Source organism: Moschus berezovskii, chromosome 8 (genome assembly GCF_049115385.1).
Source record: "Moschus berezovskii isolate FMDL1 chromosome 8, NW_MosBer_1.0, whole genome shotgun sequence".
Classification (NCBI taxonomy): domain Eukaryota; kingdom Metazoa; phylum Chordata; class Mammalia; order Artiodactyla; family Moschidae; genus Moschus; species Moschus berezovskii.
Genome location: NC_142467.1, coordinates 87,308,656 through 87,335,307, shown reverse-complemented (window position 1 = coordinate 87,335,307; position 26,652 = coordinate 87,308,656). Strand labels below are relative to the sequence as shown.

Sequence of the window (26,652 nt, the reverse complement as noted above, 5' to 3'; positions counted from 1 at the left end):
GGCCCAATCTTCAAATACATTAGAAGTTAGCACTTCATCATATGAATTCTTGGGGAGGCAGAGGTATCCAGTCCATAAAAACTCCTTTTTCAAGCCCAGATGAAAAGCACACTTGGGATTCCCCAAGGGGTTAGCAAACCCTATGGCTGCCTATCCTTGGCCCAATTTCGACCATAAACTTGTTTTTGTAACTAACACTTTGACTAGGTAGGCCAGAGTCAGGTGTCCAACCCAAAAGCCTCAGGTGGGTTAGTCCCACCAAAACAAGATAAGACAAGAAGGAAATTATAAACTCTCATCAAAGAAAAGGGGCAGAGTGAGGCCAGTGCCAATCCCTACTCCACAGTGCAAGACTACAAGCCAGGGAGCCTGCATGCCAGGTTTGGGTGGTGCAGAGACCACTTGTGTGAGCAAGGGTAAATCACTAAACCTCTCTATGGCTTTAACATCACCAGACCAGAGCACTGAAGACAAGGGGAGACAAGAAGTGAAAGCCCTTAACGATCACAACCCTCAGAACTGGAGGGCTAGGAGGGAACTTAGTGATCCTCTTCAACAAACTAAAAAAAAAAAAAGATCTACTCTAAAATAAGATGTAAGAGCCTGCTATGAGAATCAAAATGGCTTTCACATCACTAGACTTGAGAAAGAAATTTATTTGCTAATTGTAATAACTTTAAGCATACAACTTCATCTCCCTCGGTCTCACTTTATAAGTTAACTCTCAATAATACTAATACTACTAATAACAGATGTATTAGTTAACTATGGGCTTCCTTGTTGGCTCAGATGATAAAGAATATGCCTGCAAGCGGGAGACGTGGGTTTGATCCCTGAGTTGAGAATATGCCCTGGAGGAGGGCATGGCAACCCATTCCAGTATTCTTGCCTGGTGACTTCTCATGGACAGAGGAGCCTGGTGGGCTACAGTCCATGGGGTTGCAAAGAGTGGAACACGACTGAACGAGTAAGCACAGAACAGCACAGCACAATTACCTAGTTAGGGAGAATTCCTTCACAATGTTTATTACATCATCACAATATAGTACATTTGAAATATCTTGCAATTTTAGTTGTCAATTCAGTTCAGTCGCTCAGTAAAACAAATTAAAAAAAAATCTCATAACTATTCTTGAGACTAAATGTGCAAATGTAGCACAGTTTACAAAAGCCAAAAGTGACATAATCAGATGTGAGGTTATTGGATTTGAAACATAAGGAAATTTCTCTGAAATGTAACATCTCTAGCAAGAGGAAATTGAGTATAAAATTTTACCTTTTTGTAGGTGGTCTCATTACTGCAAAGCCTTGGACTTAGCTCTGGACAAAGTTCTTGGACCCCTCCTCCCTATTACACCATTTTGAGACCCTGGACCTCTGAGAACTTGTTTCCTCTTCTATAAAAAGGGGATGACATTGCTCATTTTGGTAGCACATATACTGAAACTGGACCATTACAGAGATTAGCATGGCCCCCGTGCAAGGATGTCAGGAAAACACATTCTTCTATTTGGAAAATAGATAAGCAACAAGGATATATTGCACAGCACAGGGAATTGTAGCCATTATCTTGTAATAACTTTTAATGGGAGTATAATCTGTAAAAATACTGAATCACAATGCTGTACACCTGAAACTAAACTTGTAAATCAACTATACTTCAATTATAAAAGTGGGAATGACAATTACTACTTGAGATACTCTAAGATTAAGTAATGCTATAAAATGCCTTAAATCTAGTGGGTATTCAGAGGTCTCAGCGACTCCTTTCTCTCATCTATGTGACAAGAGCAGCGTTGGAGTATCCTGCAATGACTCTACCCCAAATTGTTTCCCAGGCAGTTCAATTACTCCGCCAGAGTCCACGTTAGTCTAAGAAAATCAAAGTTTTCTATTCTGAGGGAGACAAAATGTGCTAGGAAAAAAAAAAAAAAAAGCATCATCTCCGCTCCTGAGGGCAAGATCCAAGACTTCTTCCCTTCTCAAAAGAGAATGAAGTAAACATTCAAGTCACAGACGTCATTGTCGGCAGGAGCCACACGAGGGAGCCTCTGTCAGAGAGAACACATATCCTGCAGTTTCACACACCCTCTTGCGGGCAAGGCACACACCGCTCAAATATAGCCTCCGCGTGGGGGAGAGGTGCTCGTTGCCTTCTGAGTCAGGGTCTCCACGTGAGGTGAGCTAGGCACCAATTGCCCGGTGGGGCGGGGTCTCCACGTGAGGGAGAGGCGCGCGTTGCCTTCTGGGGCGGGGTCTCCACGTGAGGGAGAGGCGCGCATTGCCTGGTGGGAGGGGGTTGCTTCGGGCCAAGGGGAGAGCCACCTTGCTTCGCCCCTGAACCTCAGAGGGCTGACGAGATCCTAGCCAGTCAGTCTTCAGTTCGCTGTGATTGGAGTTTGATAACACTGAAGTCAAAATAAGGACGAAAGCTCTTCTTTAAACTATTAACAGAAAATACGTTCAGGTTACATTATTTTTTCCCCAAGACACTCCCCACCAAATAATGGTGAAGTTGGAGAACTGCCAAAAGGTAAGACCTAAGTCACAATGACAGTTGTATTGACTGGACGAGTCGGACCCGAAGAGAGGAAGGAGGGAACGAGGGCAGGAAGGCAGGCGGGCGGAGGCAAGGTTTCTTCAGTTGGTCTGCACCTGAGTTTGGTGTGACCCAGGTTAAGCAGGAAAATCCCCTTCATTTAGGATCCTGGGATTATGTCAGCCCTCTCTGTCTTACGTCTTAGAAAAGAACCCCTCGAAAGACGGCAGTTTTAACAACAAATGAGGGTCTGCTTCCATTTGTGTATTTTTCGACACAGTTTTCTCAAAACAGCGGGCACCTGTGGAACCGAAATGCTCGATAATCCTCAAAGAACAAAAGCCACCGAGAAGCATTTAAAGGGCAGTTAAGATAACAGCCGGTGCCTGGGCTTGGCCAAGGGGGTGACTAATTTCTTAAACAAATACTTTGACACCTAACTAAACACTGGCACCTTTTGCTTCTCGACTTGAGCTTTTCACCCCAACCCTATCACCCTCAGTCAGGGTGGGCTGGACCCCAGGGCTGCCCGTACCACGGTGACCCCGAAACTGGCTTCTCGCACAGAGTTTGGGAGTTATATCGCCTGGGATTGACATTTTAAAAATACTCTTAAGGAGGGTGCCTTTGCCCAGCTCCCCAGCCACAAGCATCCTCCTTCGCTGTTCTCCTCTGCTTCCTACCGTTGTTCATGAGTCTTCTTGATTTTATTTGTTGTTTAGTTGCTAAGTCGTGTCCAACTCTCTTGCGCGTCATGGACTGTAGCCCTCCAGGCTTCTCTGTCCTTGGGATTTCCCAGGCAAGAATACTGGAGTGGGTTCCCATTTCCTTCTCCAAGGTATGTTCCTGACTCAGGGATGGAACCTGTGTCTGATGCATTGCAGGTGGATTCTTTACTGCTGAGCCAACAGGGAAGCCAAAGTATTAGATATATAATAACCAATAACCACTTAGTAAATGACCCCTTCTTCAAATAATTATATCCTAGCGATTAGCATGAAGGAGACTAAATTACTGACATGAAAGAGTAGTTATTGTAGGTTTGGACTCAAGAATTTAAACATCTAAGAAACATCTTATGCATATCATTACTATGTAGTTGTTACCAGTAGTTGTAGTTGTTACTGCTAAACCAAATCACCCATTTCAGAAAGCTCCAGTCCTAACAAAGTTCCATGCCTATAATTTCATCCATTCTCCTGTCGTCAGCAGACTTCCCCTTTTTATAATTTCTTCATTAATTATTTCATTCAAAAATCCTGTATTAAAACCTTCTATCTGCTGACAACTAAGATAAGTCACTGGAGATAACAAACTGATTACATCAGTTACACAATCTAATTGGGAAATCAAATATATAACAATGCCATGGGCCAAGAAAAAAGATGGAATGGCTGCAGTGGTTTGGCAATGGGATGTCAGAGGAGTTTCACAAAGAAGCTGTCTTTTAAGCTGTGTTATAAAGAGCAAAATTTTTCCAGTTGGGAAGAGTCATCTGTAATGTTTACATAACATTTTCTCATTCATAAGGTTTGTATAAGAGCATGGGTGTGGGAGATACTTGGTCTTTAGATACTTGACAAGATAAGGCATTGATGGCAGATGCTTTTTCACAATGATAAACAAATTTGTTAATTTTAAAAATATTTCAGCACTCTCATTTAGTTCCAAAATGTACTGATACCATAGTATCAGTGAAGAAGTCAGAATGGAGTAAAGAGGGAAAGAGAAAGGATGTGAAAAACCCTAAAACTTAGAATACCCACCATATATTCCTAATAGTACTTCATCTATCAGTCAAGGTTAAATGGAAAACAAATTACATGGTCCATAGGGTTCATAAGATAAAAAAACAAATCAGTTCTTTTGCTCATCATTCACTTCATTTAATCAGACATTCAACAACTTTAAGTGCCCATTAAATTGTAAGCCCTGCATAAGGTCACTGCAGTCAGGGCACTTCCACACTGGTGTGAAAAACATAGAGCAAAGAAAGCAACTCCAGTGCAGGCAATGAGGCTATAGCAGGGGCAAGTGGATTAGCATAGAGGGGCAGAGCAGAGGAGGGACCTCTAATGCAGCCTTATGGAATCAGAAAACTTCCCATAGCAGATGATTCTGAGCATCACAAGTCAAGAACAGACCAGGCAGTTAAACTGGGATGTTCCAACTGCAAGAAAGCAAAAGCTCTGTGCAGATGGTTAGTCTGGCAGGAGTAGATAGCTCCCACTGTGGGAGCTGAAAATGAACCTAAAGAGAGGTTTATTTTTTTATTTTCAGAATGATGTAATTAATATGGGAGGCAAAGAGACAAGTGAGAACTATACGATCTTTTTATATGATCTTTTTGGTCCGTCCACAAAGTTTGGGTCTAAGTTAGAGGACTAGAAGAGAATAAAGATTTGGACTTAGTTTTAAGTGGGCTTTGCTTGGGTTTGCTGAAGAATTAGCATAGAAAACAGTGCAAAAGATAAGAGTCAATGAATGCAGCTCTCAGGTGGCCCCTTAATTCCTCAAAAATGTATACAACATGTTCAGAGGATATGGAGAAGAGAGCCTTCAGTAGAGAGGAGCCCGAAAACTTGGCCCACATCAATATCCAAGGAAGTACACCTCCACTAGGTGTGAGAATTACTCCTCTACCCTGGCTTTATAATCCCAAATAGTTTCTTCTCATCATGTTAAGAGTTAGAGCAGGCTTAACATTGTCTGGTTCCCAGTGTTGGAAATCAGAACTGAAGTCAAAGCAAATCTATTGGTTGAACAGAGATAGAGATTTGAGTTTAGAAGGAAAACATCAATAAGATCAGGTGATGGATTGTGCTAGGGGGTGAGCAAGAAAATAGTCACTCATGGTGCTGTGATTAACTGAGTATCATTTTATTTCTAATTCAGGAGAAATGGGGGAGAAAGAGCTTACATCAACTGAACACTGTTCATATGCCACCTGTCTACATAATTTATTTAAATCTCATAACCCCTCTCTGGACAGTATTATCCTCATAGTAGAGTTAAAGAGCAAGACTTTAGAGGGGCTGTGATCATAATAAATAAGAGTCAGAACAGGAACAGGGTAAGGGTCAGTTTCTCTGGAAAGCCACATCTACATTTTGATTTCTCACAAGACAACCTTCCAGTATCTCTATACTCAACTTCCCTGAAAAAAATGTGGCCTCCTGTAGTGAGCAGAAAATAATATTCCTTTCACTGTACTATACTGGTGACTTTCTTAAAAAAATTTTTTTCTTTTAAGTTCAAGAGATAGCTCTTGTTTATCAGCTATTCCAGTATAACAAGTTCATCCAACAGAACATGTCAGCTCTCTCTCTGTGTAACCTGAGCTAATGGGCAGCTTTCTGCCAAGGAGCTAGTTCCATGCCATGGTTTTAGAAATAGAAGACTATCTTTGATGTTTTGAAATAGTTAAGCATGTTGGAGATAGGAATGTGACTTTTCCTTTATCTCCATATTGCTATTTGCAAGATAGTGATACCTTTTGGAAACTAATGAATATTTCCATAGATTTATATTTTAGAGTGTACTTTTCTGGGATTAAGAGAAAAAAAGACCTCATATTCCATGTGATTTAGAAAGAGGAGAATTAAATGTAGAGAGCATTGTTTCTCTTTTTGTTTCTTCAGCCATGACACCTGTGAAAATTAATGAAGGTGATAAGTCAGTCCAAGTGTGTTTCTTCTAAGGATGAGAAATCCAATTAAGAAATGAGAGAAAATATAAAAAGAAAAGGAATATATGAAGTGAATAGAGTTTGAAATTATAAAATCATGCTCCAATTGCTAATAAATTTCAATACATAGGAATGAACATTTCAGTTCAGTTCAGTCGCTCAGTCGTGTCCGACTCTCCGCGACCCCATGAATCACAGCACGCCAGGCCTCCCTGTCCATCACCAACTCCCGGAGTACACTCAAACTCATGTCCACAGAGTCGGTGATGCCATCCAGCCATCTCATTCTCCGTCGTCCCCTTCTCCTCCCGCCCCCAACCTTTCCCAGCATCAGAGTCTTTTCCAGTGAGTCAACTCGTCGCATGAGGTGGCCAAAGTATTGCAGTTTCAGCTTTAGCATCAGTCCCTCCAATGAACATCCAGGATTGATCTCCTTTAGAATGGACTGGTTGGATCTCCTTGCAGTATAAGGGACTCTCAAGAGTCTTCTCCAACACCACAGTTCAAAAGCATCGATTCTTCGGCGATCAGCTTTCTTCACAGTCCAACTCTCACATCCATACATGACCACGGGAAAAACCATTGCCTTGACTAGACGGACCTTGGTCGGCAAAGCAATGTCTCTGCTTTTTAATATACTATCAAGGTTGGTCATAACTTTCCTTCCAAGGAGCAAGCGTCTTTTAATTTCATGGCTGCAATCAGCATCTGCAGTGATTTTGGAGCCCAAAAAAACAAAGTCTGACACTGTTTCCACTATTTTTCCATCTATTTCCCATGAAGTGATGGGACCAGATGCCATGATCTTTGTTTTCTGAATGTTGAGCTTCAAGCCAACCTTTTCACTCTCCTCTTTCACTTTCATCAAGAGGCTTTTGAGTTCCTCTTCACTTTATGAAGGATTATTAAAATTGACACAGCAAGAAATTGAAAACCTAAGCAAACTGTAACTGTGAAACAAAACCAACATAATTTACCTGTTACTTCTGAAGAAGGTTCTAGTCTCAGTGATTTTTTTTTTTTGTAAATTATTTCAGTGGATCAATAGCTAATTGTCATGTTGGATTCTGGAGCCTGAATCTTATCTTTAACTCATGTCCTAAACAACCCCTGTATTCTCCTGCCACGTGCATACCTTTCCCCAAACTTGCTCAGCTTCCTGTTTCAATATCAGATCCACTCATGGCCCAAGCCAGAAACTTTAATGTCTTCGTCATCTCATCCCCTAGTCTCTCACCTAACCTCATTACAATCCTATTGCCTTTAATTCTTTCTTGATATGGTTTCTTTTAATTCTTCCTGCTACTCAACTTGATTCAATCCCTCTTCATCCCTGACATCTCTCTTTAGAACTATTTTAACGACCTTCCATCTGATACTGATACCACCAGTGCCCACTGACTGCCTTCAGTTCAGTTCAGTCGCTCATTCGTGTCCGACTCTCCGTGACCCCATGAATCACAGCACGCCAGGCCTCCCTGTCCATCACCAACTCCCGGAGTACACTCAAACTCATGTCCACAGAGTCGGTGATGCCATCCAGCCAGCTCATTCTCTTACTGTAACCCAAAGGTAATGGATGTCTTCTAGAGAAGTTAATTCTGCGTTACACTTTTTAAAACTTTGGGGGGCTTACAATTGTCTGGGCATGGTTCAAGGGTAACAGAGTGATCTGCTGAGAATTTAGTGCAACATAGAAAAATCAGCCAAACTGCTTTCAATTAGAAAAAGTGTAGTACTCTGTTTTGGTGAGGGAAACAAAACACCAAAACACCAACACTGTTGCCATTCTAAGTGCATTTCTAAACAGCTATTGTATTTCTTGATATTGTAGGAAAAGCAGACTTTTCTGTGATGTGGAGCCTACTAAAACAGCTTTTCTGCGTTTCCCCACAAGCTACGAGGACCCCATTGTCAGGGAAAGGGGAAGGGAAAGACTTGTTCCTGTTCTGGGTTGGGGGATTTTGCCCCCAGGAGTGGGCAGGGACTGGGGTGAGAGTTCTGGAGATACTAGCCTAAGGAGTAAGGACAAGAGGGGTGTGCAAATGGAGCTGTTGCAGACTAGGGAATCAGGAATCCTCTGCCAAACACCCTGTGAACAGAAAGTTTGAAGCTGGGATGGCTGTGGGACTGCTGGGCTAGGGTAGAAGGTGGGGAGTGGATGGATCAGGGATGGGGGTGGAAGGTAGGGGTGGGAGTGGAAGGTGGGAGTAGGGGGATGGAATGTGGGGAGAGGGTGGAAGGTAGAGAGAGGAGTGGAAGAAACTGGGGAGTGGGGGTGGAAGGTGGGGAGCAGGGTGGAAAGCAAGGAATGGTGTGGATATTGAGCATTTGGCTGCAAAGCTTGAGGGCCTAGTCAAGGTATCAGTGGCTTGGGTTTGGCCTACAGAGCTGTTCACCTTTGAATCAAACTCTGGAACTTGGGCAAACCAGCACCTGAAGTAGCCAGTCATCAGTGTAGATCAAAAAGCTGAAGCAGCCCTTCCTTAATTTTCTGAGCTACTACATAAACACAAGAAACTAAGGGCACTAGCTGCCAACACAGCCACCCCTGCTTTTTTTTTTTTTTACTACAGTCATTGAACTACTGATTGATTTTTTTCCCCCCAGAAGCCATAGAGCACAATATACCCTGACAGTCTTACCTGAAGAATCAAGTGAAGCCTAGAGAGGCAAACCAGAGAGAAGAAAAGGTAGAGACAGAATTCTAATGATACTGTTCTGAGTCCCTGCTTACACAAATTTGAGTCCAGGGACTCATCTCAGTTGTCTTCCTGGACTGCTTTTTCTGTTAGAATGCTTTGGGTTCTATTCCTACCACTAAAGATGATGTAATACAGATAGAAAACACTTAGCAATGTGGAAGAACGGTCATTATCTGAATTCACAGCTGAGAGGAGATGGAAATAAGTGTACTCTGTAAGAAACTCGATAGGCATGGGTAAAGGATAAAGGCAACCATAAAGAAGGGAGGGTTATACTGAAAAGCTGTGTTTATGAAGGGGAGGAATTTCACTCAGAACAGAGACTGGCAGGAAAAATTATATTTTAACCAACCCTCAAGGTGATTCCAATACACACTGAAGTTTGAAAACCACCATTCTCAATACATAATACACCTGTTTCAGTACATAATACACCTGTTATTCCCTACTGTCAAATCTCTGAAAAACATCAAGTGTGATGTTTATGTCAACAGTGTTAAAAACTCACAGGTGCATAGACAGTAAACAAAGGATTATCTTTATTGATGGAACAGCCATAGAAAAAGACTTCCTGAAAGAGATAGGTCATACTTCTGAGATTAGTACCATGTAACTAACAGGAGATGCTTATTAAAATCAACAGATTCAAATTCGGGGGAAAAAAAAAAAAACCCTAACTTCCATTCTTCACAATTCATTTTCCCAGAAGGAAGAGTGAATGCAAGACTTTCAGCCATAAAAACAGTCTTTCACAATCCATGAACCTTTCTTGGAGTGTAACTTTCCATCCTACCACTCTCCACCCCAATTCCCAAATAGTCCTTGCCATCTTTTAAACGTCTTGACTAGTAACACTCCTAGGAAACTCCAAAGGAGGTTTCATGGCTTAAGCAAAAATGTGCCCTTGAAATAAAAGTAACCTGTGTTATATTGGTCATACAAACTCCTAAAACTTGCTCCTTTTCAAATTGTGATGACCTCCTTTTAAAATGGCTTGCTTGGGACTTAATTTTATTTAGCATGTAAAAGAGCAAATACAATCATACCTTATAGCGGTAGTTGTTATATGCCTTATGTGTACTGTATATAAATCAAAACACGCTGCCTGCTTACTTTTAAAGTTTGTCTGTTAATTAGATAGGAACTAGATATGAAATTATCTAGAAACTCAGTTAATGTTTCTAGAATAAAACCTCCACAATTCTTTACCTTCAAAGCTTATTTAGCATTATTCTAATGAAATTCTGACAAGTACTAAGTCTGAGGTGTCTGTTTTTGCATTTCACATGGGTCAGAAAAGTAAATTTCTTTTTCATTTGTAATTTTGGATGGAATATCTTGCTAACTGGCATTCATATGATAGAAAAGAGGAACAAAGAATGTGTAAACTGTTATTTAGGGGAATGAGCTCCTGATCTGAGGACCACAACCGCAAGTAAGGCTGCAGGAGAAGACAAATTCAGACATCCTCACATTTTCCTCTGAAATAGCAGTAACCTTGTCCAACACAAAATTCAGTGGTAGTTTCAACAACTGAAAAAAATGGGCTGAAGTTCTCCTTCCATTTAACAGCCTACCTGAAACTCCTATGCCACAGGTAAAATAGGTCTATGACCACTGCTTACAGATTCTATAAAAAGCAATGAGACTGAGCTCTTCAGGTATTTTAGTAGTCCTCCCCCTAAAAGTATGTCTGATTGGTTAATCCACCAACACCTTTTATGTACCTACTATATGAACTTGCTAACAGTACTTTCTGATGAGTGTATCCTAAGACTTGTGCTGTTTTAACCATTATTTTGATGTTTTAACTACTTGTTTACCCAAATAGTTAAACATCAAACTATCATCTATTTCCTCTAACCCTATAAACATCCTGTTGATACATAAACAAAGACAGAAGCATATCAAAGCACTTATCTTTTATTCCCCAAATAAAAACAAAACAAAAAACTCTGCTGACTCAAAAACTTCATTACATTCCTGTTTTGAAAACCACTGGATGTTCTAATAGTAAATGCCACAATCATAGCTGCCTTTGAATTCTCTCTTAACCCTCCCTCCTATTCCACAAAGAAGTGAGTAAACTTGAATAGCAGCTTTTTGAGGAATAAGCAAAAAGCAGAGATCATACAGTGGACACTTACATTTGTTTCAGATCTATTAGGTAGCCTGTGGCCAGTATACAGTTGTAAGTATAATTTCTATTACCTGAGCACAGACTTCCTGGGCAGGTAAGTATGAGTAGTTTGGAAATGACCATTCTAAACCAGTAATTAAGTTATGGATCAGGCAACAGTGATATAATAATGGTGATATTCATGAAGATGAAAGATCTGTGCTCTAGACCAGCATCCTTTGTTGATTTATCACATGATCTTGGGAAACTCGCTACAATTCTCCAAGCTACTTCCTCAAGAGTAGAAGAGACAGAAACAGCTGTCCTGCACATATAATACACCTACTATAATGTTCAAATGGTAAAGTGAAAATGCTTTGTAAAACTGTAAATTAGCTTTGCCAAAAATCTTAGCAAGAAATGAATCAGATTCTACTCAGGGACTGTGAATCCATTTTAATATTCTACTTTCTTCACTCATAAACACATGATTTAACCAAAAGACAAATAAAGCAAAATTAAATATCAAATGAGCTGTGTCTGATCTAGTTCAATCTGTCAAGAAAATCAGTGATTACTCCAAAGGTTTAAGGATAGTGAACAATTTCAAACAACTTTTCCAAACAATGAATATTAGGGTAAAAGCCATTTTAAAAAACAAGACATCCATGAAATAAGTTGTATAAATGAGGTAAAAATCACAGAGTTGACACACATTTATAAAATGGATAAAATGAATAGACATTGTTTTAATGAATCCACTTCCTTTATTGCAGTAACCTCTGTACAAAGCAGCAACTGCAATACTCAACGTTAAAACATTAGAAAAGCATTTGTGTGACAGTTATAGTACAGTATTATCAAAATATTACATTTTCAAACTTAGTAAACATCCACCAGAGCTCAAATCTTTAAATTATTTTTCCATAGTCTTTAAAAATATGTAATGTCAGAAAGCATAAAAAAAAGAATGTAAAAGGAAACCTAAAATACAAATGAAATAATGTGACAAATAAATATGTGATTTAATTAACTGTTAATAATCAGCTTAACACCACCATTCTTTAAACCCACTGAATTTTTACCTAGAGAAATAATGAACGGTCATATGCCATTGTATAACTGTTTATTTCCAAGTTATCACCAATGATTAGAACTTAAAATTTTTGGCATTAAAACAATCAAATTCAGCATAAATAAAATAGAGTAGAATAGCTTCAACACTAGCTAACATTTCTAAGAATTAATTGTTGAAATTTATCAGAGCACAAAAACAACCTTGAAAAATTTGACCTGGTATCTAGTGTTAAGTAAAAGTAATACATTTCTTTTTAAGTGAAAAGCTTCTTACGTTATTTCACATACAATATTACCCTCCCCCATTATGTATATTTAGATATATTTTATGTACTTTATACACATATGTATGATGCATGACATTTGGTTCCTGCAGTACAGATCACAACGAGGTTTTCCTGAATGGGAAAAACTTAAGAAAAAGTAAGTGTACCTGTGCACATTTCAAGATAGCAGCACTCAGTTATGCCCTATTATCCATTTAAAAAGTTGAGACATTATATTGTTTACTGAATATGACATTTCTACTGTCTTTCCTCTGAAGCACTACAAAACCTCCAAAAAATGGTACAATGGTGTGAGTTATAACATAGGAAAAAGTTTTTAGGAAAACAATTACCTCATTCTCTTAACATTCTCAATTTAAAATTACTATCAGATCTCTGTTATGATATTAACGTAGTTCATACTCATGCAGCAAAGATATTGCACTACTGAACAACAGTAGTAATTTTATAGATTTTTATCGAGATTCATGAACACCTGCATAAATTCTTCACCAGTGAAACTTATACCAGTGAACACACTGAAGAGTACTTTAGATGAAACATTCTCCATTTCCTAATTGAATGATAACTGTGTGAAGTTACATGCCCTTCCAGTAATCACATTTGTTCTCCATGAAACCTGTCTTTCAATCTGTGAACTCATAACTGAAACAAAAAATTTAATATGATAAAACTTGACACTTTAAAATGCAAAAAACCACAGAGTCATTATAAATACACATATGCATGTGTATGCATATACATATATACACACACACATACAGATATGTAGACATATAATCCCTTGAAATGTTTCTAGGAAATCCTTCCTTGAATAAAAAACAAAAAACTTCACATTAATAATTGCATATAAAGCTTTTAGTAACAGTACATACGCACTGTCCAAACTGTACTAGTAGACTATGATGTCAAAACAGACTTTTCAAAAGCACAAACTGGCAGTTTTTCTGAACACAAAAGTTTTAAAGTATTAAGAATGGATTAAATTTATATGTCCAGAATAATCTGTTCAAACCTGAGTATATTAATTAAGACTATGTACTTGACAGTTGAATGAATTAAGCCTAAAAACATTTCGCTAAGAAACCAGTGGTCCATTTAACCATTTGATGAAACATTAAATATTTTAATGATTTATAAAAAGGATGATATAGTGATTCCATATATTTATTGAAATATTCTATTAAATGACAGTGCTTTGTCTAATTTTAACCAGAAAAATCTTTTAGCATTTTGTAAAAGTCTCTCAGATTTGAGCAAAACTCTAAATTAGGACAGATCTTTCTTCTAATAAATATAAATGACCTTAAAGATTTTCTTTAAAGAATGACAATACGTGATTTTTCAGGATGGTATATAGAAGTACTGGATAAATCTTCAACCTCCCCTAAGGATTCAAATGATAATAACCAAAAAAGATATAAATAACAGCCAATTAGAGGTTTTTTAAAAAAAGGTTTATTGGGCCTTTTTCACCCTAGATCTACATTTATACATTCTAATGCAAACCTTGGGGTCACTTTTCGGTTCTCATTTTTTTCCCTTGCATTTTCATTAACTAGCCCTAATTCTCGCCTTTAATAGCTAACAAACACATTTACAAAAGTAATAGAAAACATACAGTACTCAACACTAATTGGTCAATGGAAAAAGAAAAGCGGTGTCCATTTTAAGGTGGGAAAGACTAGAAATAAAAATAGCTGAAGGCAAAGTTTGACATTCTACAAATTTATAAAAGAGGATATATGGATGAAATTTGGTTAATTTCAGAAGGCACCTCAAGGCTAAAGGCTTTTTGTACTCCTTTCATCAATCAAAAAATAACACACTTTTATTGCTATTCAAGTAGCAAAGGAAAAACTTTACTCTCACAAGCTTCAGTCCAACAAGGAATCATCGTTCACTAAGACTGAAATACGGAATTGACTAAAACTGAAGTCTCCATACACGTATCAATGGAGCAACTTCCCTGTGTGCTTTCAAATTAATGAAATAGTGAAAAAAAGTCACAGTTCGCCATTGTGATGTTGAAGATTTCAGTGATAGTTACTTCACTAGGCACTGAAGTACCGTCTGGAGGGCTGTCCACTGTGCAGATAAACACTTAAGAATAGAAGGTAAGGACACTCTGATGATTCCCACGGACTAGGAGAATTGGTGGCAGGTCCTTGGATAGAGCTTCTAACCAAGCCATGTAGAGAGCACTAGACACAGCACCTTTTCGTGCAACTGGGAGACTCCTGGTATCAAAAAACAACAGGAAATTAAACAATGTATTTAAGAATAAAATAATAACTATAAATCACAGTAACAGTAACTAAAAATTAATAACAGTATATGCTGTAACAACTACTATACCATATATTCCCATTTTTTTTCAAGTTTGAACAAAGTATTTCTTACAAAATATCTTAAGAATAGCAAATGTTTGTTGTTCAGTTGCTCAGTCGTGTCTGACTCTTTGTGACCCCATGTACTGCTTCCCTGTCCTTCACCAACTCCCGGAGCTTGCTCAAACTCATATCCGTTGAGTCAGAGATGCCATCCAACCATCTCATCCTCTGTCATCCCCTTCTCCTCCCGCCTTCAATCTTTCCCAGTACCAGGGTCTTTTCTAATAAGTCAGTTCTTTGCATCAGGTGGCCACAGCATTGGAGTTGCAGCTTCACTATCAGGCCTTCCAATGAATATTCCGGACTGATTTCCTTTAGGATGGACTGATTTGATCTCCTTGCAGTCCATAGGACTCTCAAGAGTCTTCTCCAACACCACAGTTCAAAAGCATCAATTCTTCGGTGCTCAGCCTTCTTTATGGTCCAACTCTCACATCCATACATGACTACTGGAAAAATCATAGTTTTGACTATATGGACCTTTGTCGGCAAAGTAATGTCTCTGCTTTTTAATATGCTGTGTAGGTTAGTCATAGCTTTTCTTCCAAAGAGCAAGCGTCTTAATTTCATGGCTGCAGTCACCATCTGCGGTGATTTTGGAGCCCAAGAAAACAAAATCTGTCATGGTTACCACCGTTTCCCCATCTATTTGTCATGAAGTGATGGGACTGGATGCCATGATCTTAGTTTTTTGAATGTTGAGTTTTAAGCCAACTTTTTCACTTTCATCAAGAGGCTCTTTAGTTCCTCTTTGCTTTCTGCCATAAGGGTGGTGTCATCTGCATATTGAGGTTATTAATATTTCTCCCAGCAATCTTGATTCCAGCTTGTGCTTCGTCCAGCCTGGCATTTCGCATGATGTATTCTGAATACAAGTTAAAAAAGCAGGGTGACACTATACAGCCTTGATGCACTCCTTTCCCAATTTGGAACCAGTCCATTGTTCCATGTCTGGTTCTAACTGTTGATATTCAACCTGCATACAGGTTTCTCAGGAGGTAGGTAAGGTGGTCTGGTATTCCCATTTCTTCAAGAATTTTCCACAGTTTCTTGTGATCCACACAGTCAAATGCTTTAGCATAGTCCATGAAGCAGATGTTTCTCTGGAATTTTCTTGTTTTATGATCCAGTAGATGTTGGCAATTTGGTCTCTGGTTCCTCTGCCTTTTCTAAATCCCGCTTGAACACCTGGAAGTTCCTGGTTCAGATACTGTTGAAGCATAGCTTGGAGAATTTTGAGCATTACTTTGCTAGCATGTGAAATGAGTGCAATTGTGTGGTAGTTTGAACATTCTTTGGCACTGCTTTTCTTTGGGATTGGAATGAAAACTGACCTTTTTCAGTCCTGTGGCCACTGCTGAGTTAGTATCTAAAATTAAACCTCAAATCTCCCCTTAAAATTGTTTTAGGAGAAAGGGATATTTCTATCTGAATTTTGATAGTGGTAACTACATACAGATGAATGAAATTCAAACATAATTAATTCTACATATTAATGTTCAATTTCTTGTACCTATCTCTGAGCTTTCATTTTCATTTGTAGGTGTGTCCAGTTGCTCCACAGAGTGTTTTTCTCTATATTTCTATGTTTTAGTGACTTCCATTACAGATATTTGGTTACCATCAACAAAATTTGAAATTTCCTCATGTAGTCAAATTTCCTGGTTGTTAGTCAAAATAGCAATCTTTTGGTATTACTTAGTTTCATAATTTGACATGTTTCCAGAGATCTGAGCCTTGTTTACCTATATAAGGACCAGGCTCCAGGACTTAAAAAATTTGGGTTCAAGAAAGATCTAGGTAACCTGGTTTAGTGAAAGAAAAGCCAGAGTGAGCATAAGTATCTATATTCAATGCAAAGACATTGTGTCTATATGACATTTTGTATGTGGGAACTTGGGAGTGGGAATTCAGCTAGGAACCATGTTTTAAATTTAATCCTCAACCTAACTTGATGGAATTATTTCTATGAAGAAACTGTCTAGGAACCAAATTTTAACTTGTAGCCCTGTTACCTGACAAATGTTGATGGTTATGCTGTGGTATTTACAAAGCTAAGGAATTTTTTAAAAGTGGGAAAAAGCATAAAGGAAAAAAAATCCCAGAATATGCTATTATGATAAGGAATTATTTAGATTTATACAAGCTTAAGGTTAATATTTTTGTTTATCTTTCCTATCTTAAATGAGTTCTTCATATGCTTAAAGCAAAGTGTATTAAAAAAGTTTGTTTTTCTCTCATAACCACTAAGTTATTATGGTTAAAATATATTTTTGATAGAAGAAATGAATCCTAATTATCATAAAATGAATACCCAAGAAAATCTTAGTATAGGTATTACTTACATGACAATGATATTAGCTGTGTTTGAATGTTCCTTTAATAATTCATTTAACCTGATCTGCCGGTATGTCTGAAATGAAACATAACAGTCATTCTTAGTCCTTTTGAAAACTGGAATTTTCCCTGGTACATAAACTATAGATAAAAAGAAACCAAAATCAATTTTGTTATAATAAAAATATCCGTCCCCCCCCGCAAAAAAAGTCAGTGTTTTGCACTATCCAAATATAAGTACAACTTAAAGTAGATTGAGTTTACACAACTAGTTCTTTTCATAACCAACTGTAGTTCTTGATATTTATTTCTTAAGTATTTTCTAAAAAAACCTCAAGGAAGATTAATGAAAAGGAAGCAGGAGAGAAAGAATACCTTGGTCTTATAAAGTTCAAGCTCATTATCTGTTATTCGCCATGGTTCATCTTCTTTCATTTTATCTGCAATATCTTGTTCTTTATCATCTTCATGGAGCCTGTATGGCTCAATCATTTCATCAAAAGCTACAATACTTAAAAAAAAAAGAATACAGACAGTTAAGCTATGCTGAATTACTTAATAGTAAGATCTTAAACATTAAATTATAACTTGAAAAGTTAATGTAATTATAACTTCAGAAGTTAAGTGTTTTCCAGCTGTTGTGCTCCCTTCCATACCCTAACTCTGGCAATTTATTTTGAAAATAGCAATCACTAGTTTTTCTAAATGATTAGAAATTTAGAACCATAGTCATAATAAGAGAATTGAAATTTTAACTGCTAATGCAGATTTCCTAGTATCAGTCCCTGTTCCTATGCCCACTTCCCTCAACCTAAATAAATTTCATCACATTAGTCAAAATGATAGCCATGAAAGGTAAGTCAAATTATGTTACTCCTTTATTCAAAACACTCAATCACTTTCCCAGTTCCAGTATCACTGAATAGAAGCAGTGTAAAGGTCCTAGAACATTTTGAAGGGAGGAAAAGGCAGATATTAAACATTTAAGAAAATGCAGAATTAAGCTCTAGATCCAAAGATACTTAATAGGACAAAAGATGGTAAAAGAACATGAATAGCATTCTAGCCCCCTATGAATGTGAAAACTGTATTTTTCAATATCAGTCTCATACAAAGCTCCTAGTATACATGATTCTATAAGAGAAAAAACAGTCTCCATGACTACAAGGTATATCTTACTGTTTTCTACTTAAAATGAATTCTTTTTTCCGACTTCATCATATACTCAACATAAAACTGAGAGTAACTGAAATTATGTACAGTAATATAAACACATATAATTATAACAACTTCCATATACCATTTTCAGTAGAATATCCCATGAAATCTACTTTTGCTTAACTCTTGTAAATTCTGAATGCAGTAATTATAAGCAGATTCTTAGATTTTTCTTTCTCATTTTGGTAATAAAATAGTGGAAAGTAACACACATGTGGAATAGGGATTGAGTGGTCATAATGAAAAACAATGGAAATTTAAAGAACCACTTAGAATTTCTGTGGCACTAATGATTTTCAGAAATTACCTATAAATCAGTAATTGAATTTTTCTCTAATCATCAAAAACCCTTTGGACTTACTTAAATATCTGCCATGTCAGTCAGTTATCTGCTAGCTTAAGAAAAAGTTGACTTCACATGTAACTAAAAGCAGGCGAAACCCCCAGGTAATTAAGTTAAATGATCTATTACCATGTCTGAGTAGGTCATCCATAAAAGAATCAGAAATTTATATAAAATAACTTATCTAATAACTTACTTTTCTTTCTTTGGTTTAGTATTAATATCTCCTAAGACCATGATATCAGAGAAGTCTATCCGGAACTTGCTAAGCAAAGTAGCCATCCTAGAACAAAAGTGAACAGCACTGAGATACATGAAGGCTGTATATAGAAATATTTTTATTCTATTTAGGGCTGACTCCATATGATTTATAGGAAAAGAATGATTTACAGGAAAAGTATGTCAGTTCCTGAGCAAAATCCATCTGAATTAATTTATACTACTCATTCACAAAGTAGATGTCTAAATTCTGAGTAGAAACTTGTATTCTTTTACATTCTCTGAATTTTTCCTTAATATCCAATGGACAGAGGAAAACAATAATTAAATTTGAATGGCACCTAGTTTTTTTATTTTTATTTGTATTAGTAAGTACATGGATTTCAATAAAAACTGGTAAACAGTTATTTGTAACAACTAGAAGGAAACAGGGAAGGCTTATGAGGAAGGTGACAATAAGTACTAGGTTTTAAAGAATGGAGTTATTTTAACAGAAGGGAGGCTAGTGAAGAACTATGTGTAGTAGAGAGATGAGAGCAGGCAAAGTAAAAGTCTGAAATCATATGTATTTTTGGGATGGGTGCAGAAATGTAAACTGAAGTATAAGGCATATTTGGGGGAACAGGAGATAAAGACAGAAAGGAAACAAGACAGACTATAAAGGGCCCCGATTGTCACACAGGCTTTCTATGGTATGTAACAGAGAAGAAGTTAAAAATCCTTGGGGCAGAGGCATCACATGATCAAAGCTTTTCTTTCCAAATGTGAAATTGGGAGAAACATGTACAATTATTATGAAATGGTCAGAAATGAGACAGAGGGTACTTAGAGAAGCATTGAAACCAGAACTAGAATTGTGTGACAGGACGGACAGAAGTGAGAGAATAGACAATGCCATCATGCATTTCTGTTGTCCAGAAGTCTGAAAGTATAATACATATATGAATATGTAACTTTTGTTCACTTTTTACCCTGCTAATTTTTTTACTCATAAAAGGCTAATTAATGCTTCTATGCTACAAGTATTTAAAGATGTTCTAAAATGTCAACATATTAAAAATATTACACGTGAGTAAAACCAAGAATCTAAACTTGAACATTAAGACTAAAGAGAATGAAGTTTTATTTTAGACTCTTCAGCTTCACTACAGAACAGAGCAACATTACTGACATTTTCTGTACTGTCTAATTGTTTACCAAACCAATACTGAAATAATGAAATACTATTAGATAAAAGCTCATCAGTTTAAAGCAGACTTACGCTCTTCGGTCATGGTCTATTCTATTTATTTTTCCACCAATGAATACTCTGATCTTACAGTCTTTCCACTTTTTCTTGGTAGTCAGAAGATAAGGTATCAATAAAGTCAAACCTAAGTCATAAAAATATAACAGATCATTTATATTTAACATTGATTTCTCAATTAAAAACTTTTAATTCAAGTTAGCTGCTAAAAACTCCTTTACCACAACTCAATATACAACAAACATTTTCTTTCTGTCCTGCCTGTAATCATTCAGTCAAAAATCCACTTGGCAGACCTGAATAAGGAGGGAGGTTCAGTGAAGACAAGGCCCATGTCATGAAAGCAAAAAATGAGGTACTGGCCTTGCAGGGTAGGGAGATTTGTTATATCCAGACTGAGAAAAAGAATGCTCACTGAAGCTAATAGGAGTCATGTTTCTCAACAATGAGAAACGTGAAAAGGAAGAAGCTGGAGCAAACCCTGCAGTGTTGGCAATGGAAGTGGTTTCAATCTACACATGTGTATACAAATAAGTGCTGTGTGTGTTTACTACATCTGTCCACTGAGAGGGCATGGGAGCAGTGACACCCTAGTAGAAACGGGCATATCTAATGCTCTGATCTATGTTTCTAAATACCGTTCTTCACTGAAAGGAATCAAGGCTCTTTGGATAAAAGGTCATTCAAGTGCTGGTGCAGGTAAAGTACAAAATTGAGCCTGGAACATCATATTTTATCATAAAATAAAGAATGATTGGGACATGACAAATGGACACAGAAGTTAGCCTAAAGAGGATACTGCTGGTCAAATCTGGGACATCAAATAAATTATAAAAATGAAAAATGCTAACCCACTGAATAAAATTGGAGACTGTTAAGTCCACACAGATAGAAGTGAAGAGAAAGTTGTTTTTTACAGTTAAACACCAGATAAAACTAATAAGGAAGAAATGATGGGATTGGAAAAATCATCATTTGGAAACAACATACACACAACAATAACAGCAAGAATAAATTCAGGTGGAAATATCAATGGATGCTCAAGATGATGGCAAAAATCACAGCAACAATAGAATATTTACATGGTCTCAAGGAAACTGCCTATGCTCCAAATACCTGTAATTATAAAAGGCGGCAATAATAGGGGACGACAGAGAATGAGGTGGCTGGATGGCATCACCGACTTGATGGACATGAGTTTGAGTGAACTCCGGGAGTTGGTGATGGACAGGGAGGCCTGGCGTGCTGTGGTTCATGGGGTCGCAAAGAGTCGGACACGACTGAGCGACTGAACTGAACTGAATAGCTTTTCAGTATATAAACATAGTGAAAGTCACCTTACTCAGAGGTCAAAGCTACTTTCACCAGTGATGAGACAAATCAACATCATGAGCCACCTGACGAGATGCAGACACAAGGCATAGCATCACTCTTGTGATATTTCTACCCAAAATACATAACTTGAAACTAATTATTATGAATCATTAAACAGCACTTCAAATCGAGTGACGTTCTACAAAATGGTCTAATGTTTTTATAAAATTTTAAAGTCATGAAGCTGGAGCAAATTTCAAACCAAAGGATACTCAAGAGATATGACAACTAAGTGTGATGCCTGATTCTGGAACTAATCCTAATGCTTTGGGGAATGCTGGCCTAATGGGAATGGGTCAATGAGTAAAGAGTACAAGCTATTTCCCAATACCACCCCCACAACTTCAAAAAATTTAAACTTGTTAAAAAAAAAATAGGTTAGCAACCTTACCTCCATCATCAAAAAGCCACCAGACGTCAATAGTATTCTTTCCCTGTTTCTTCTGAAACTGTGTACTAGCTTCAAGAAGCTTTTGGTCAGCTATGTTTAAAGGCACAGCAGGGCCTTTGGATTCTGAAGGATTAAGCAGAAAAATAAGATATAAGAGAGGTAAATGTTAAAGTATATCTTGCTAAATTCCTATAGTTCCCTAACTTTTGTATATTCAGATGTTTATAATGTAGACAATTATATACATGGCATTCTTCACAACACAATTAGTTGCTTGTAATTTAAATATACTTTTAAGTGGTTATAGATAAATATATCTATATTCATCCAAACTACCTTGCCTAATTTCTAATATTTTGAAGCATTCTGAATGAAAGAGAATCACAAAAACCAGTAAATAAAATTATAACTGCTAGATTTTGACTTTTGAAAAGCTGTTTTAGGCTGACTGGGATAAGTTTATGGGCAAAGTAAGTTTTCCATGAACATATTTCTTTTGTAATTTGGTTTCTCAATAATTTAAACTATTTAAAATAAATGTTTTTATCTGTAATGTAAAAGACAGAAGGAAGTGGGAGACATATCAATACAATCATGCAGCTATCACGGTAAAACCTCTCACTGTTTCACTGAAGAAGGAAAAACTCCCTCATTTTTACCTAACTCTTGTCCCCTCAATATGTGAGGCCCAATTCTAAAGCCATATAAGCACCACATCTTTCTGTGAACCACAAAAAGAATGTGGGAACTCCCAGGAAGAGCACCCATTTGCTGCAGGTCTAAAGAACAATTTGTCAAGGGACTTCTCATTTATATCCCTAGGAATTAAAAAGGAAGAAAAAAATCAGCACTGACTGTGAGCAAGCAAATGACTATAATGAAATCCCTATACCAAATTTTAAAAACATAAATCCACAGAAAGAAATCTGATCACTTCTGAAGAATGTCTTATCATTCACGTTTCATGCTGCCATGATGTATGCAAACATGACGAATGACTTTGCATGATGAAATAATATGGCTACCAAACCACACTGCTCCATAACTCTCACCTCTATCTCCTTCTCATAAAATTCATGTACGTTGACATGACTGTATCTCCCAAACGCAGCAGGACTGTGAGAAATATTGTAATTTTTGAAATGAGAAATATATTAGTATCAAAATTAAGGACTTGGCTGGGTACAACTGATGGTAAAGAATGCAAGTGACACTGTAAATAAACCTATTTCAGTGTCTCTACTTATCATCTAAACCATGCAGTTTAAATTATAAAATTAAAATACTGACTTTCAGGATTTCAATATTCCTGAAATGCTACTATGATTTAAAAGAATTTGTTTTTGATATATCACCTTTTCCTGGGTTGATTTAATGCTTTATTTGGACCAGTCATTATTTTTCTAATCTGCATTTAATAAATAACTGTAACATCACCTCACCATGAAAATAAAAACCAAGGTAAAGAAAGAAAATAATAAAACTGGAGTTAAAGAATTAACAGTATGAGAAGAGAGATTAAAATAAAATGATGAAAAATGCCTGCCTTTTTTCAACAGTGGTTGAGTTGGAGTCTTGCCATCCTCTTCCTCATCTAGATTATGTTTAAGAAACACAAAATAGAAGTTAATTGCCTTTTTATTAATAAAATAATGAAAATGTAACTAGAACACATTTATAAGCAAACATAGTATGAAGAAACAGTGTGAAAAATAATTAAGACTGAAGATATTTTCTACACTGAGTGTTCAGGATTGAAAAAGCAGATATGTTAGATTCCTCCAACAGGGCTACTGAGTAACACCCACCCCTAAATTTTATTCCTGTAAAACTGGCAAAAACTTTAGAATTTTTTCAAACTTTTAAACTGGTAAACTTGAAATCAGTTGCTATGGCTTATAGAGTAGAAACATGGTATTAAAAAATTGATGTTGCAGTCAAACATGCCACTGCATCATTTTCAAATGGCTAACAAGTAATTTTAAAAGCACAGATATTTGGTTTTTGTAAAACTTAATTACTACTTGAAATATTAAGGAATCTGATCAAAGACAAGAATCTTTTGGTTTATATAAAACGCCAGGTTATACAGGAGTGATTTTTCAAATACATAAATTTGTATATACATATACATGTGTGTGTGTATGTGTGTGTGTATATGCATATATGTAGCATATACCAACCCATTTATATTTATATATCTATAAATATTTCCTGGGATTAATATTTTTCTTAACCTAAACTTTTTTTCTTAATATAAGCTGTATTATTTGTTTAAGGCACATAAAACTCCCAACTTGGACAGGAAAGAGTACACGACAGGCTCTTGAGTCAGATTCCCAGCATTCCAAGATTACCTCTAAACCTTTTTCTAGTGGTGTGGTCTGAGCTAATTACTTAACGCCTCACTTTCCTCATTGTTAAAAGGTTGAACAATACCTACCTCTTAAGGTTGTTATATTGCAAGCATTAATGCACTGAGCTCAGTGCCTATCGTAAAACATGTATTCAAAGGGTACTCTTTTTGTCCCTCTGCATACTGCAGGCCTCAATAAGATAGACATACAAAATAAAAAACAATAACAGAATGTTTATAATTCTGAAGGCTTTTTATATAAACTTTTCTACATTTTCTATGTAATTCTGAAAATAATTAGCTAAATAGAAAGCTAAAAAAATAAAATGTATGCTATTTTTGAATGCTAATTTTTATGCCTGTTATGGAATAAGAAACATTTCAATTACATCTAATTTTATAGTATTAAATATACTGTTCTTCTAAAGCAGACATTTGATATTATCTATCTTTAATAGTAATAAAAACATAACTATGGACATTCTGTATTCATTTCAAAGAGCTCAGAAATGTGAAAGAAAATACACTTAAAAGTGATTTAAACTAATTTTAAAGGCATTTACATTTTTAAAAGAAAAAGATAAGCAGAAATGTACTGACCTAATTCCCTACTCTATAAAAATAATGACTTCATAAGATTGTGACACACATTAATTAGCTAATGTAAGGACAACATCTACTACAGTGTGAGAGGAACAGCAGATGACTGATAAATATTACTTCTCCTGTCATAGCTTTACCTATTAACTCCTAACAGATTCCCATAAAGAAAAGATCTGTTTTGAGGCAAGAGAAAAGGGGAACAACAACAAAAAAAAAGAGAAAATGAAAGAATGTATACCATAAACTAAAAATAAATGCAGGAACGTTTAAGAGATAGCAGAATCAGTTTATAGAATTTTGAGGTGAAATAAAAAAAAATAAGCCAGCAAAGAACTGATACGGAAAATGGGTCATAACTGAACTTTCAACTATCACTACTCTAAGCGAACAAATAAGGAGGAAAGAAAAAGCAGCATTAATGCTTCTAAACGATCTAGAAGAGATTTCAGTTAGGTTACCCAATTTCCATGGTAATCAATTTCAGAAAAAGAATGGTAATTATTTTATAGGAATGATATGGTTTGATGATTTACAGTGCAGATTTTTCTTGTTGCATGTCAGCTGGGAGTAGGACAGACGGAGATACCAGACTGAACAGAGGTAGGAGAGTGAGGGTGGGAGAGTAAGATTTGGAAGTCATTCCTTTTCCCTTCTCATAGACATGACAGAGATTTATGGATGAAATTATCCTGAAGTCTCAGGAGACTTGGAAGGTTTTTTGGTGGCTTAAACCCTGGCTTAGCCACCAAGGGTATTTATGTCGATAGTTATGACTCAAAGAGTTCAGCAACTAAACATAAATAGCTCATTTCTTGGAAGGAGATTAAAGTGATTTTTTATTACACTGTTTTACCTGAACAATACTAAATATAGTAGATTTATAAATATCCTGGCTATCTCAGTACATAAACAAAAGCTCTGGTATTAAAATATAGTGATTAACCAAAAAAATCAGATAAACTAATCTTATAAGCCTCATTCCTTTCAGTGTTATCATATGCTATATACACATTACTCCAAATCTATGAAGTTTCTTTCCAAACTCAGCTTTAACCTATGCTTCAAATTAAAATTAAGTTTATAATAAATAAAAACATACAAGAGCATAGTATAGTATTTAATAGACTAGCATGGTTTCTATTCTATGAGCTACTCAGTATCTTAAAAATAAATTATTTGGAGCCATTTTTGAAAGACATAACTTTCACCTGAGCAAGTAGAAATGAACAGTACATATTTGAGACCTAATTACTTTGTGAGACATGCCATATAATAAAAACCATTTCTTCTAAAATTAAACCATTAATAAAATTTCTTGTTTAATAAAAATTACCTTTATGTGTAATGGATTTCTCACTGGATGGTTTAGAAGTATCTAAATCTGATTTTTTACTATACTCCACACTTAGTACCACATCCTTTACACCAGGAGATTTCTCTTGTGATGACAGTAATTCTTCTGTAGACATAAAAGTATTCAAAATATTTTCTAAATCTTTCAATCAAAGAGGGCATCACGGTGTAATATCAATTTAATGACAATTTTAAGCAAAGTTTATTATGAGATAATGGTAAGTTCATAATAAATTATTTCTTATATAAATGAATGTGATAATCCATTTTGAAATGACCATTCAACTAAATTATATTCGGCCACAACTGTCAGACATTTTAATTAGGTGATGAGAGAGAAATCAGTAATGAGTGAGTTTTATAGAACATAATATGGCAGACAAAAGAATGATGTATAAAATGTG

The 26,652-nt window shown here is 36.4% G+C and overlaps 1 protein-coding gene and 1 pseudogene across 1 annotated transcript in view; one reads left to right on the top strand and one right to left on the bottom strand.

The window, feature by feature from the left end:
• The first annotated feature begins 1,416 nt into the window (after window positions 1–1,416).
• Window positions 1,417–1,512, top strand: LOC129559645 (U6 spliceosomal RNA; annotated as a pseudogene).
• A 9,980-nt stretch (window positions 1,513–11,492) lies between these two features.
• Window positions 11,493–26,652, bottom strand: part of SLC12A2 (solute carrier family 12 member 2) — a 110,653-nt gene continuing 95,493 nt past the window's right edge. The window contains exons 20-27 of the mRNA XM_055428856.2: window positions 26,229–26,354; window positions 23,483–23,530; window positions 21,937–22,059; window positions 20,187–20,298; window positions 18,903–18,989; window positions 17,521–17,656; window positions 17,154–17,221; window positions 11,493–14,655 (exon numbers count right to left, since the gene is read on the bottom strand). Coding sequence (XP_055284831.2) covers window positions 14,520–14,655; window positions 17,154–17,221; window positions 17,521–17,656; window positions 18,903–18,989; window positions 20,187–20,298; window positions 21,937–22,059; window positions 23,483–23,530; window positions 26,229–26,354 — 836 coding nt within the window. The 3' untranslated portion in view covers window positions 11,493–14,519. The remainder of the gene's footprint in view (window positions 14,656–17,153; window positions 17,222–17,520; window positions 17,657–18,902; window positions 18,990–20,186; window positions 20,299–21,936; window positions 22,060–23,482; window positions 23,531–26,228; window positions 26,355–26,652) is intronic.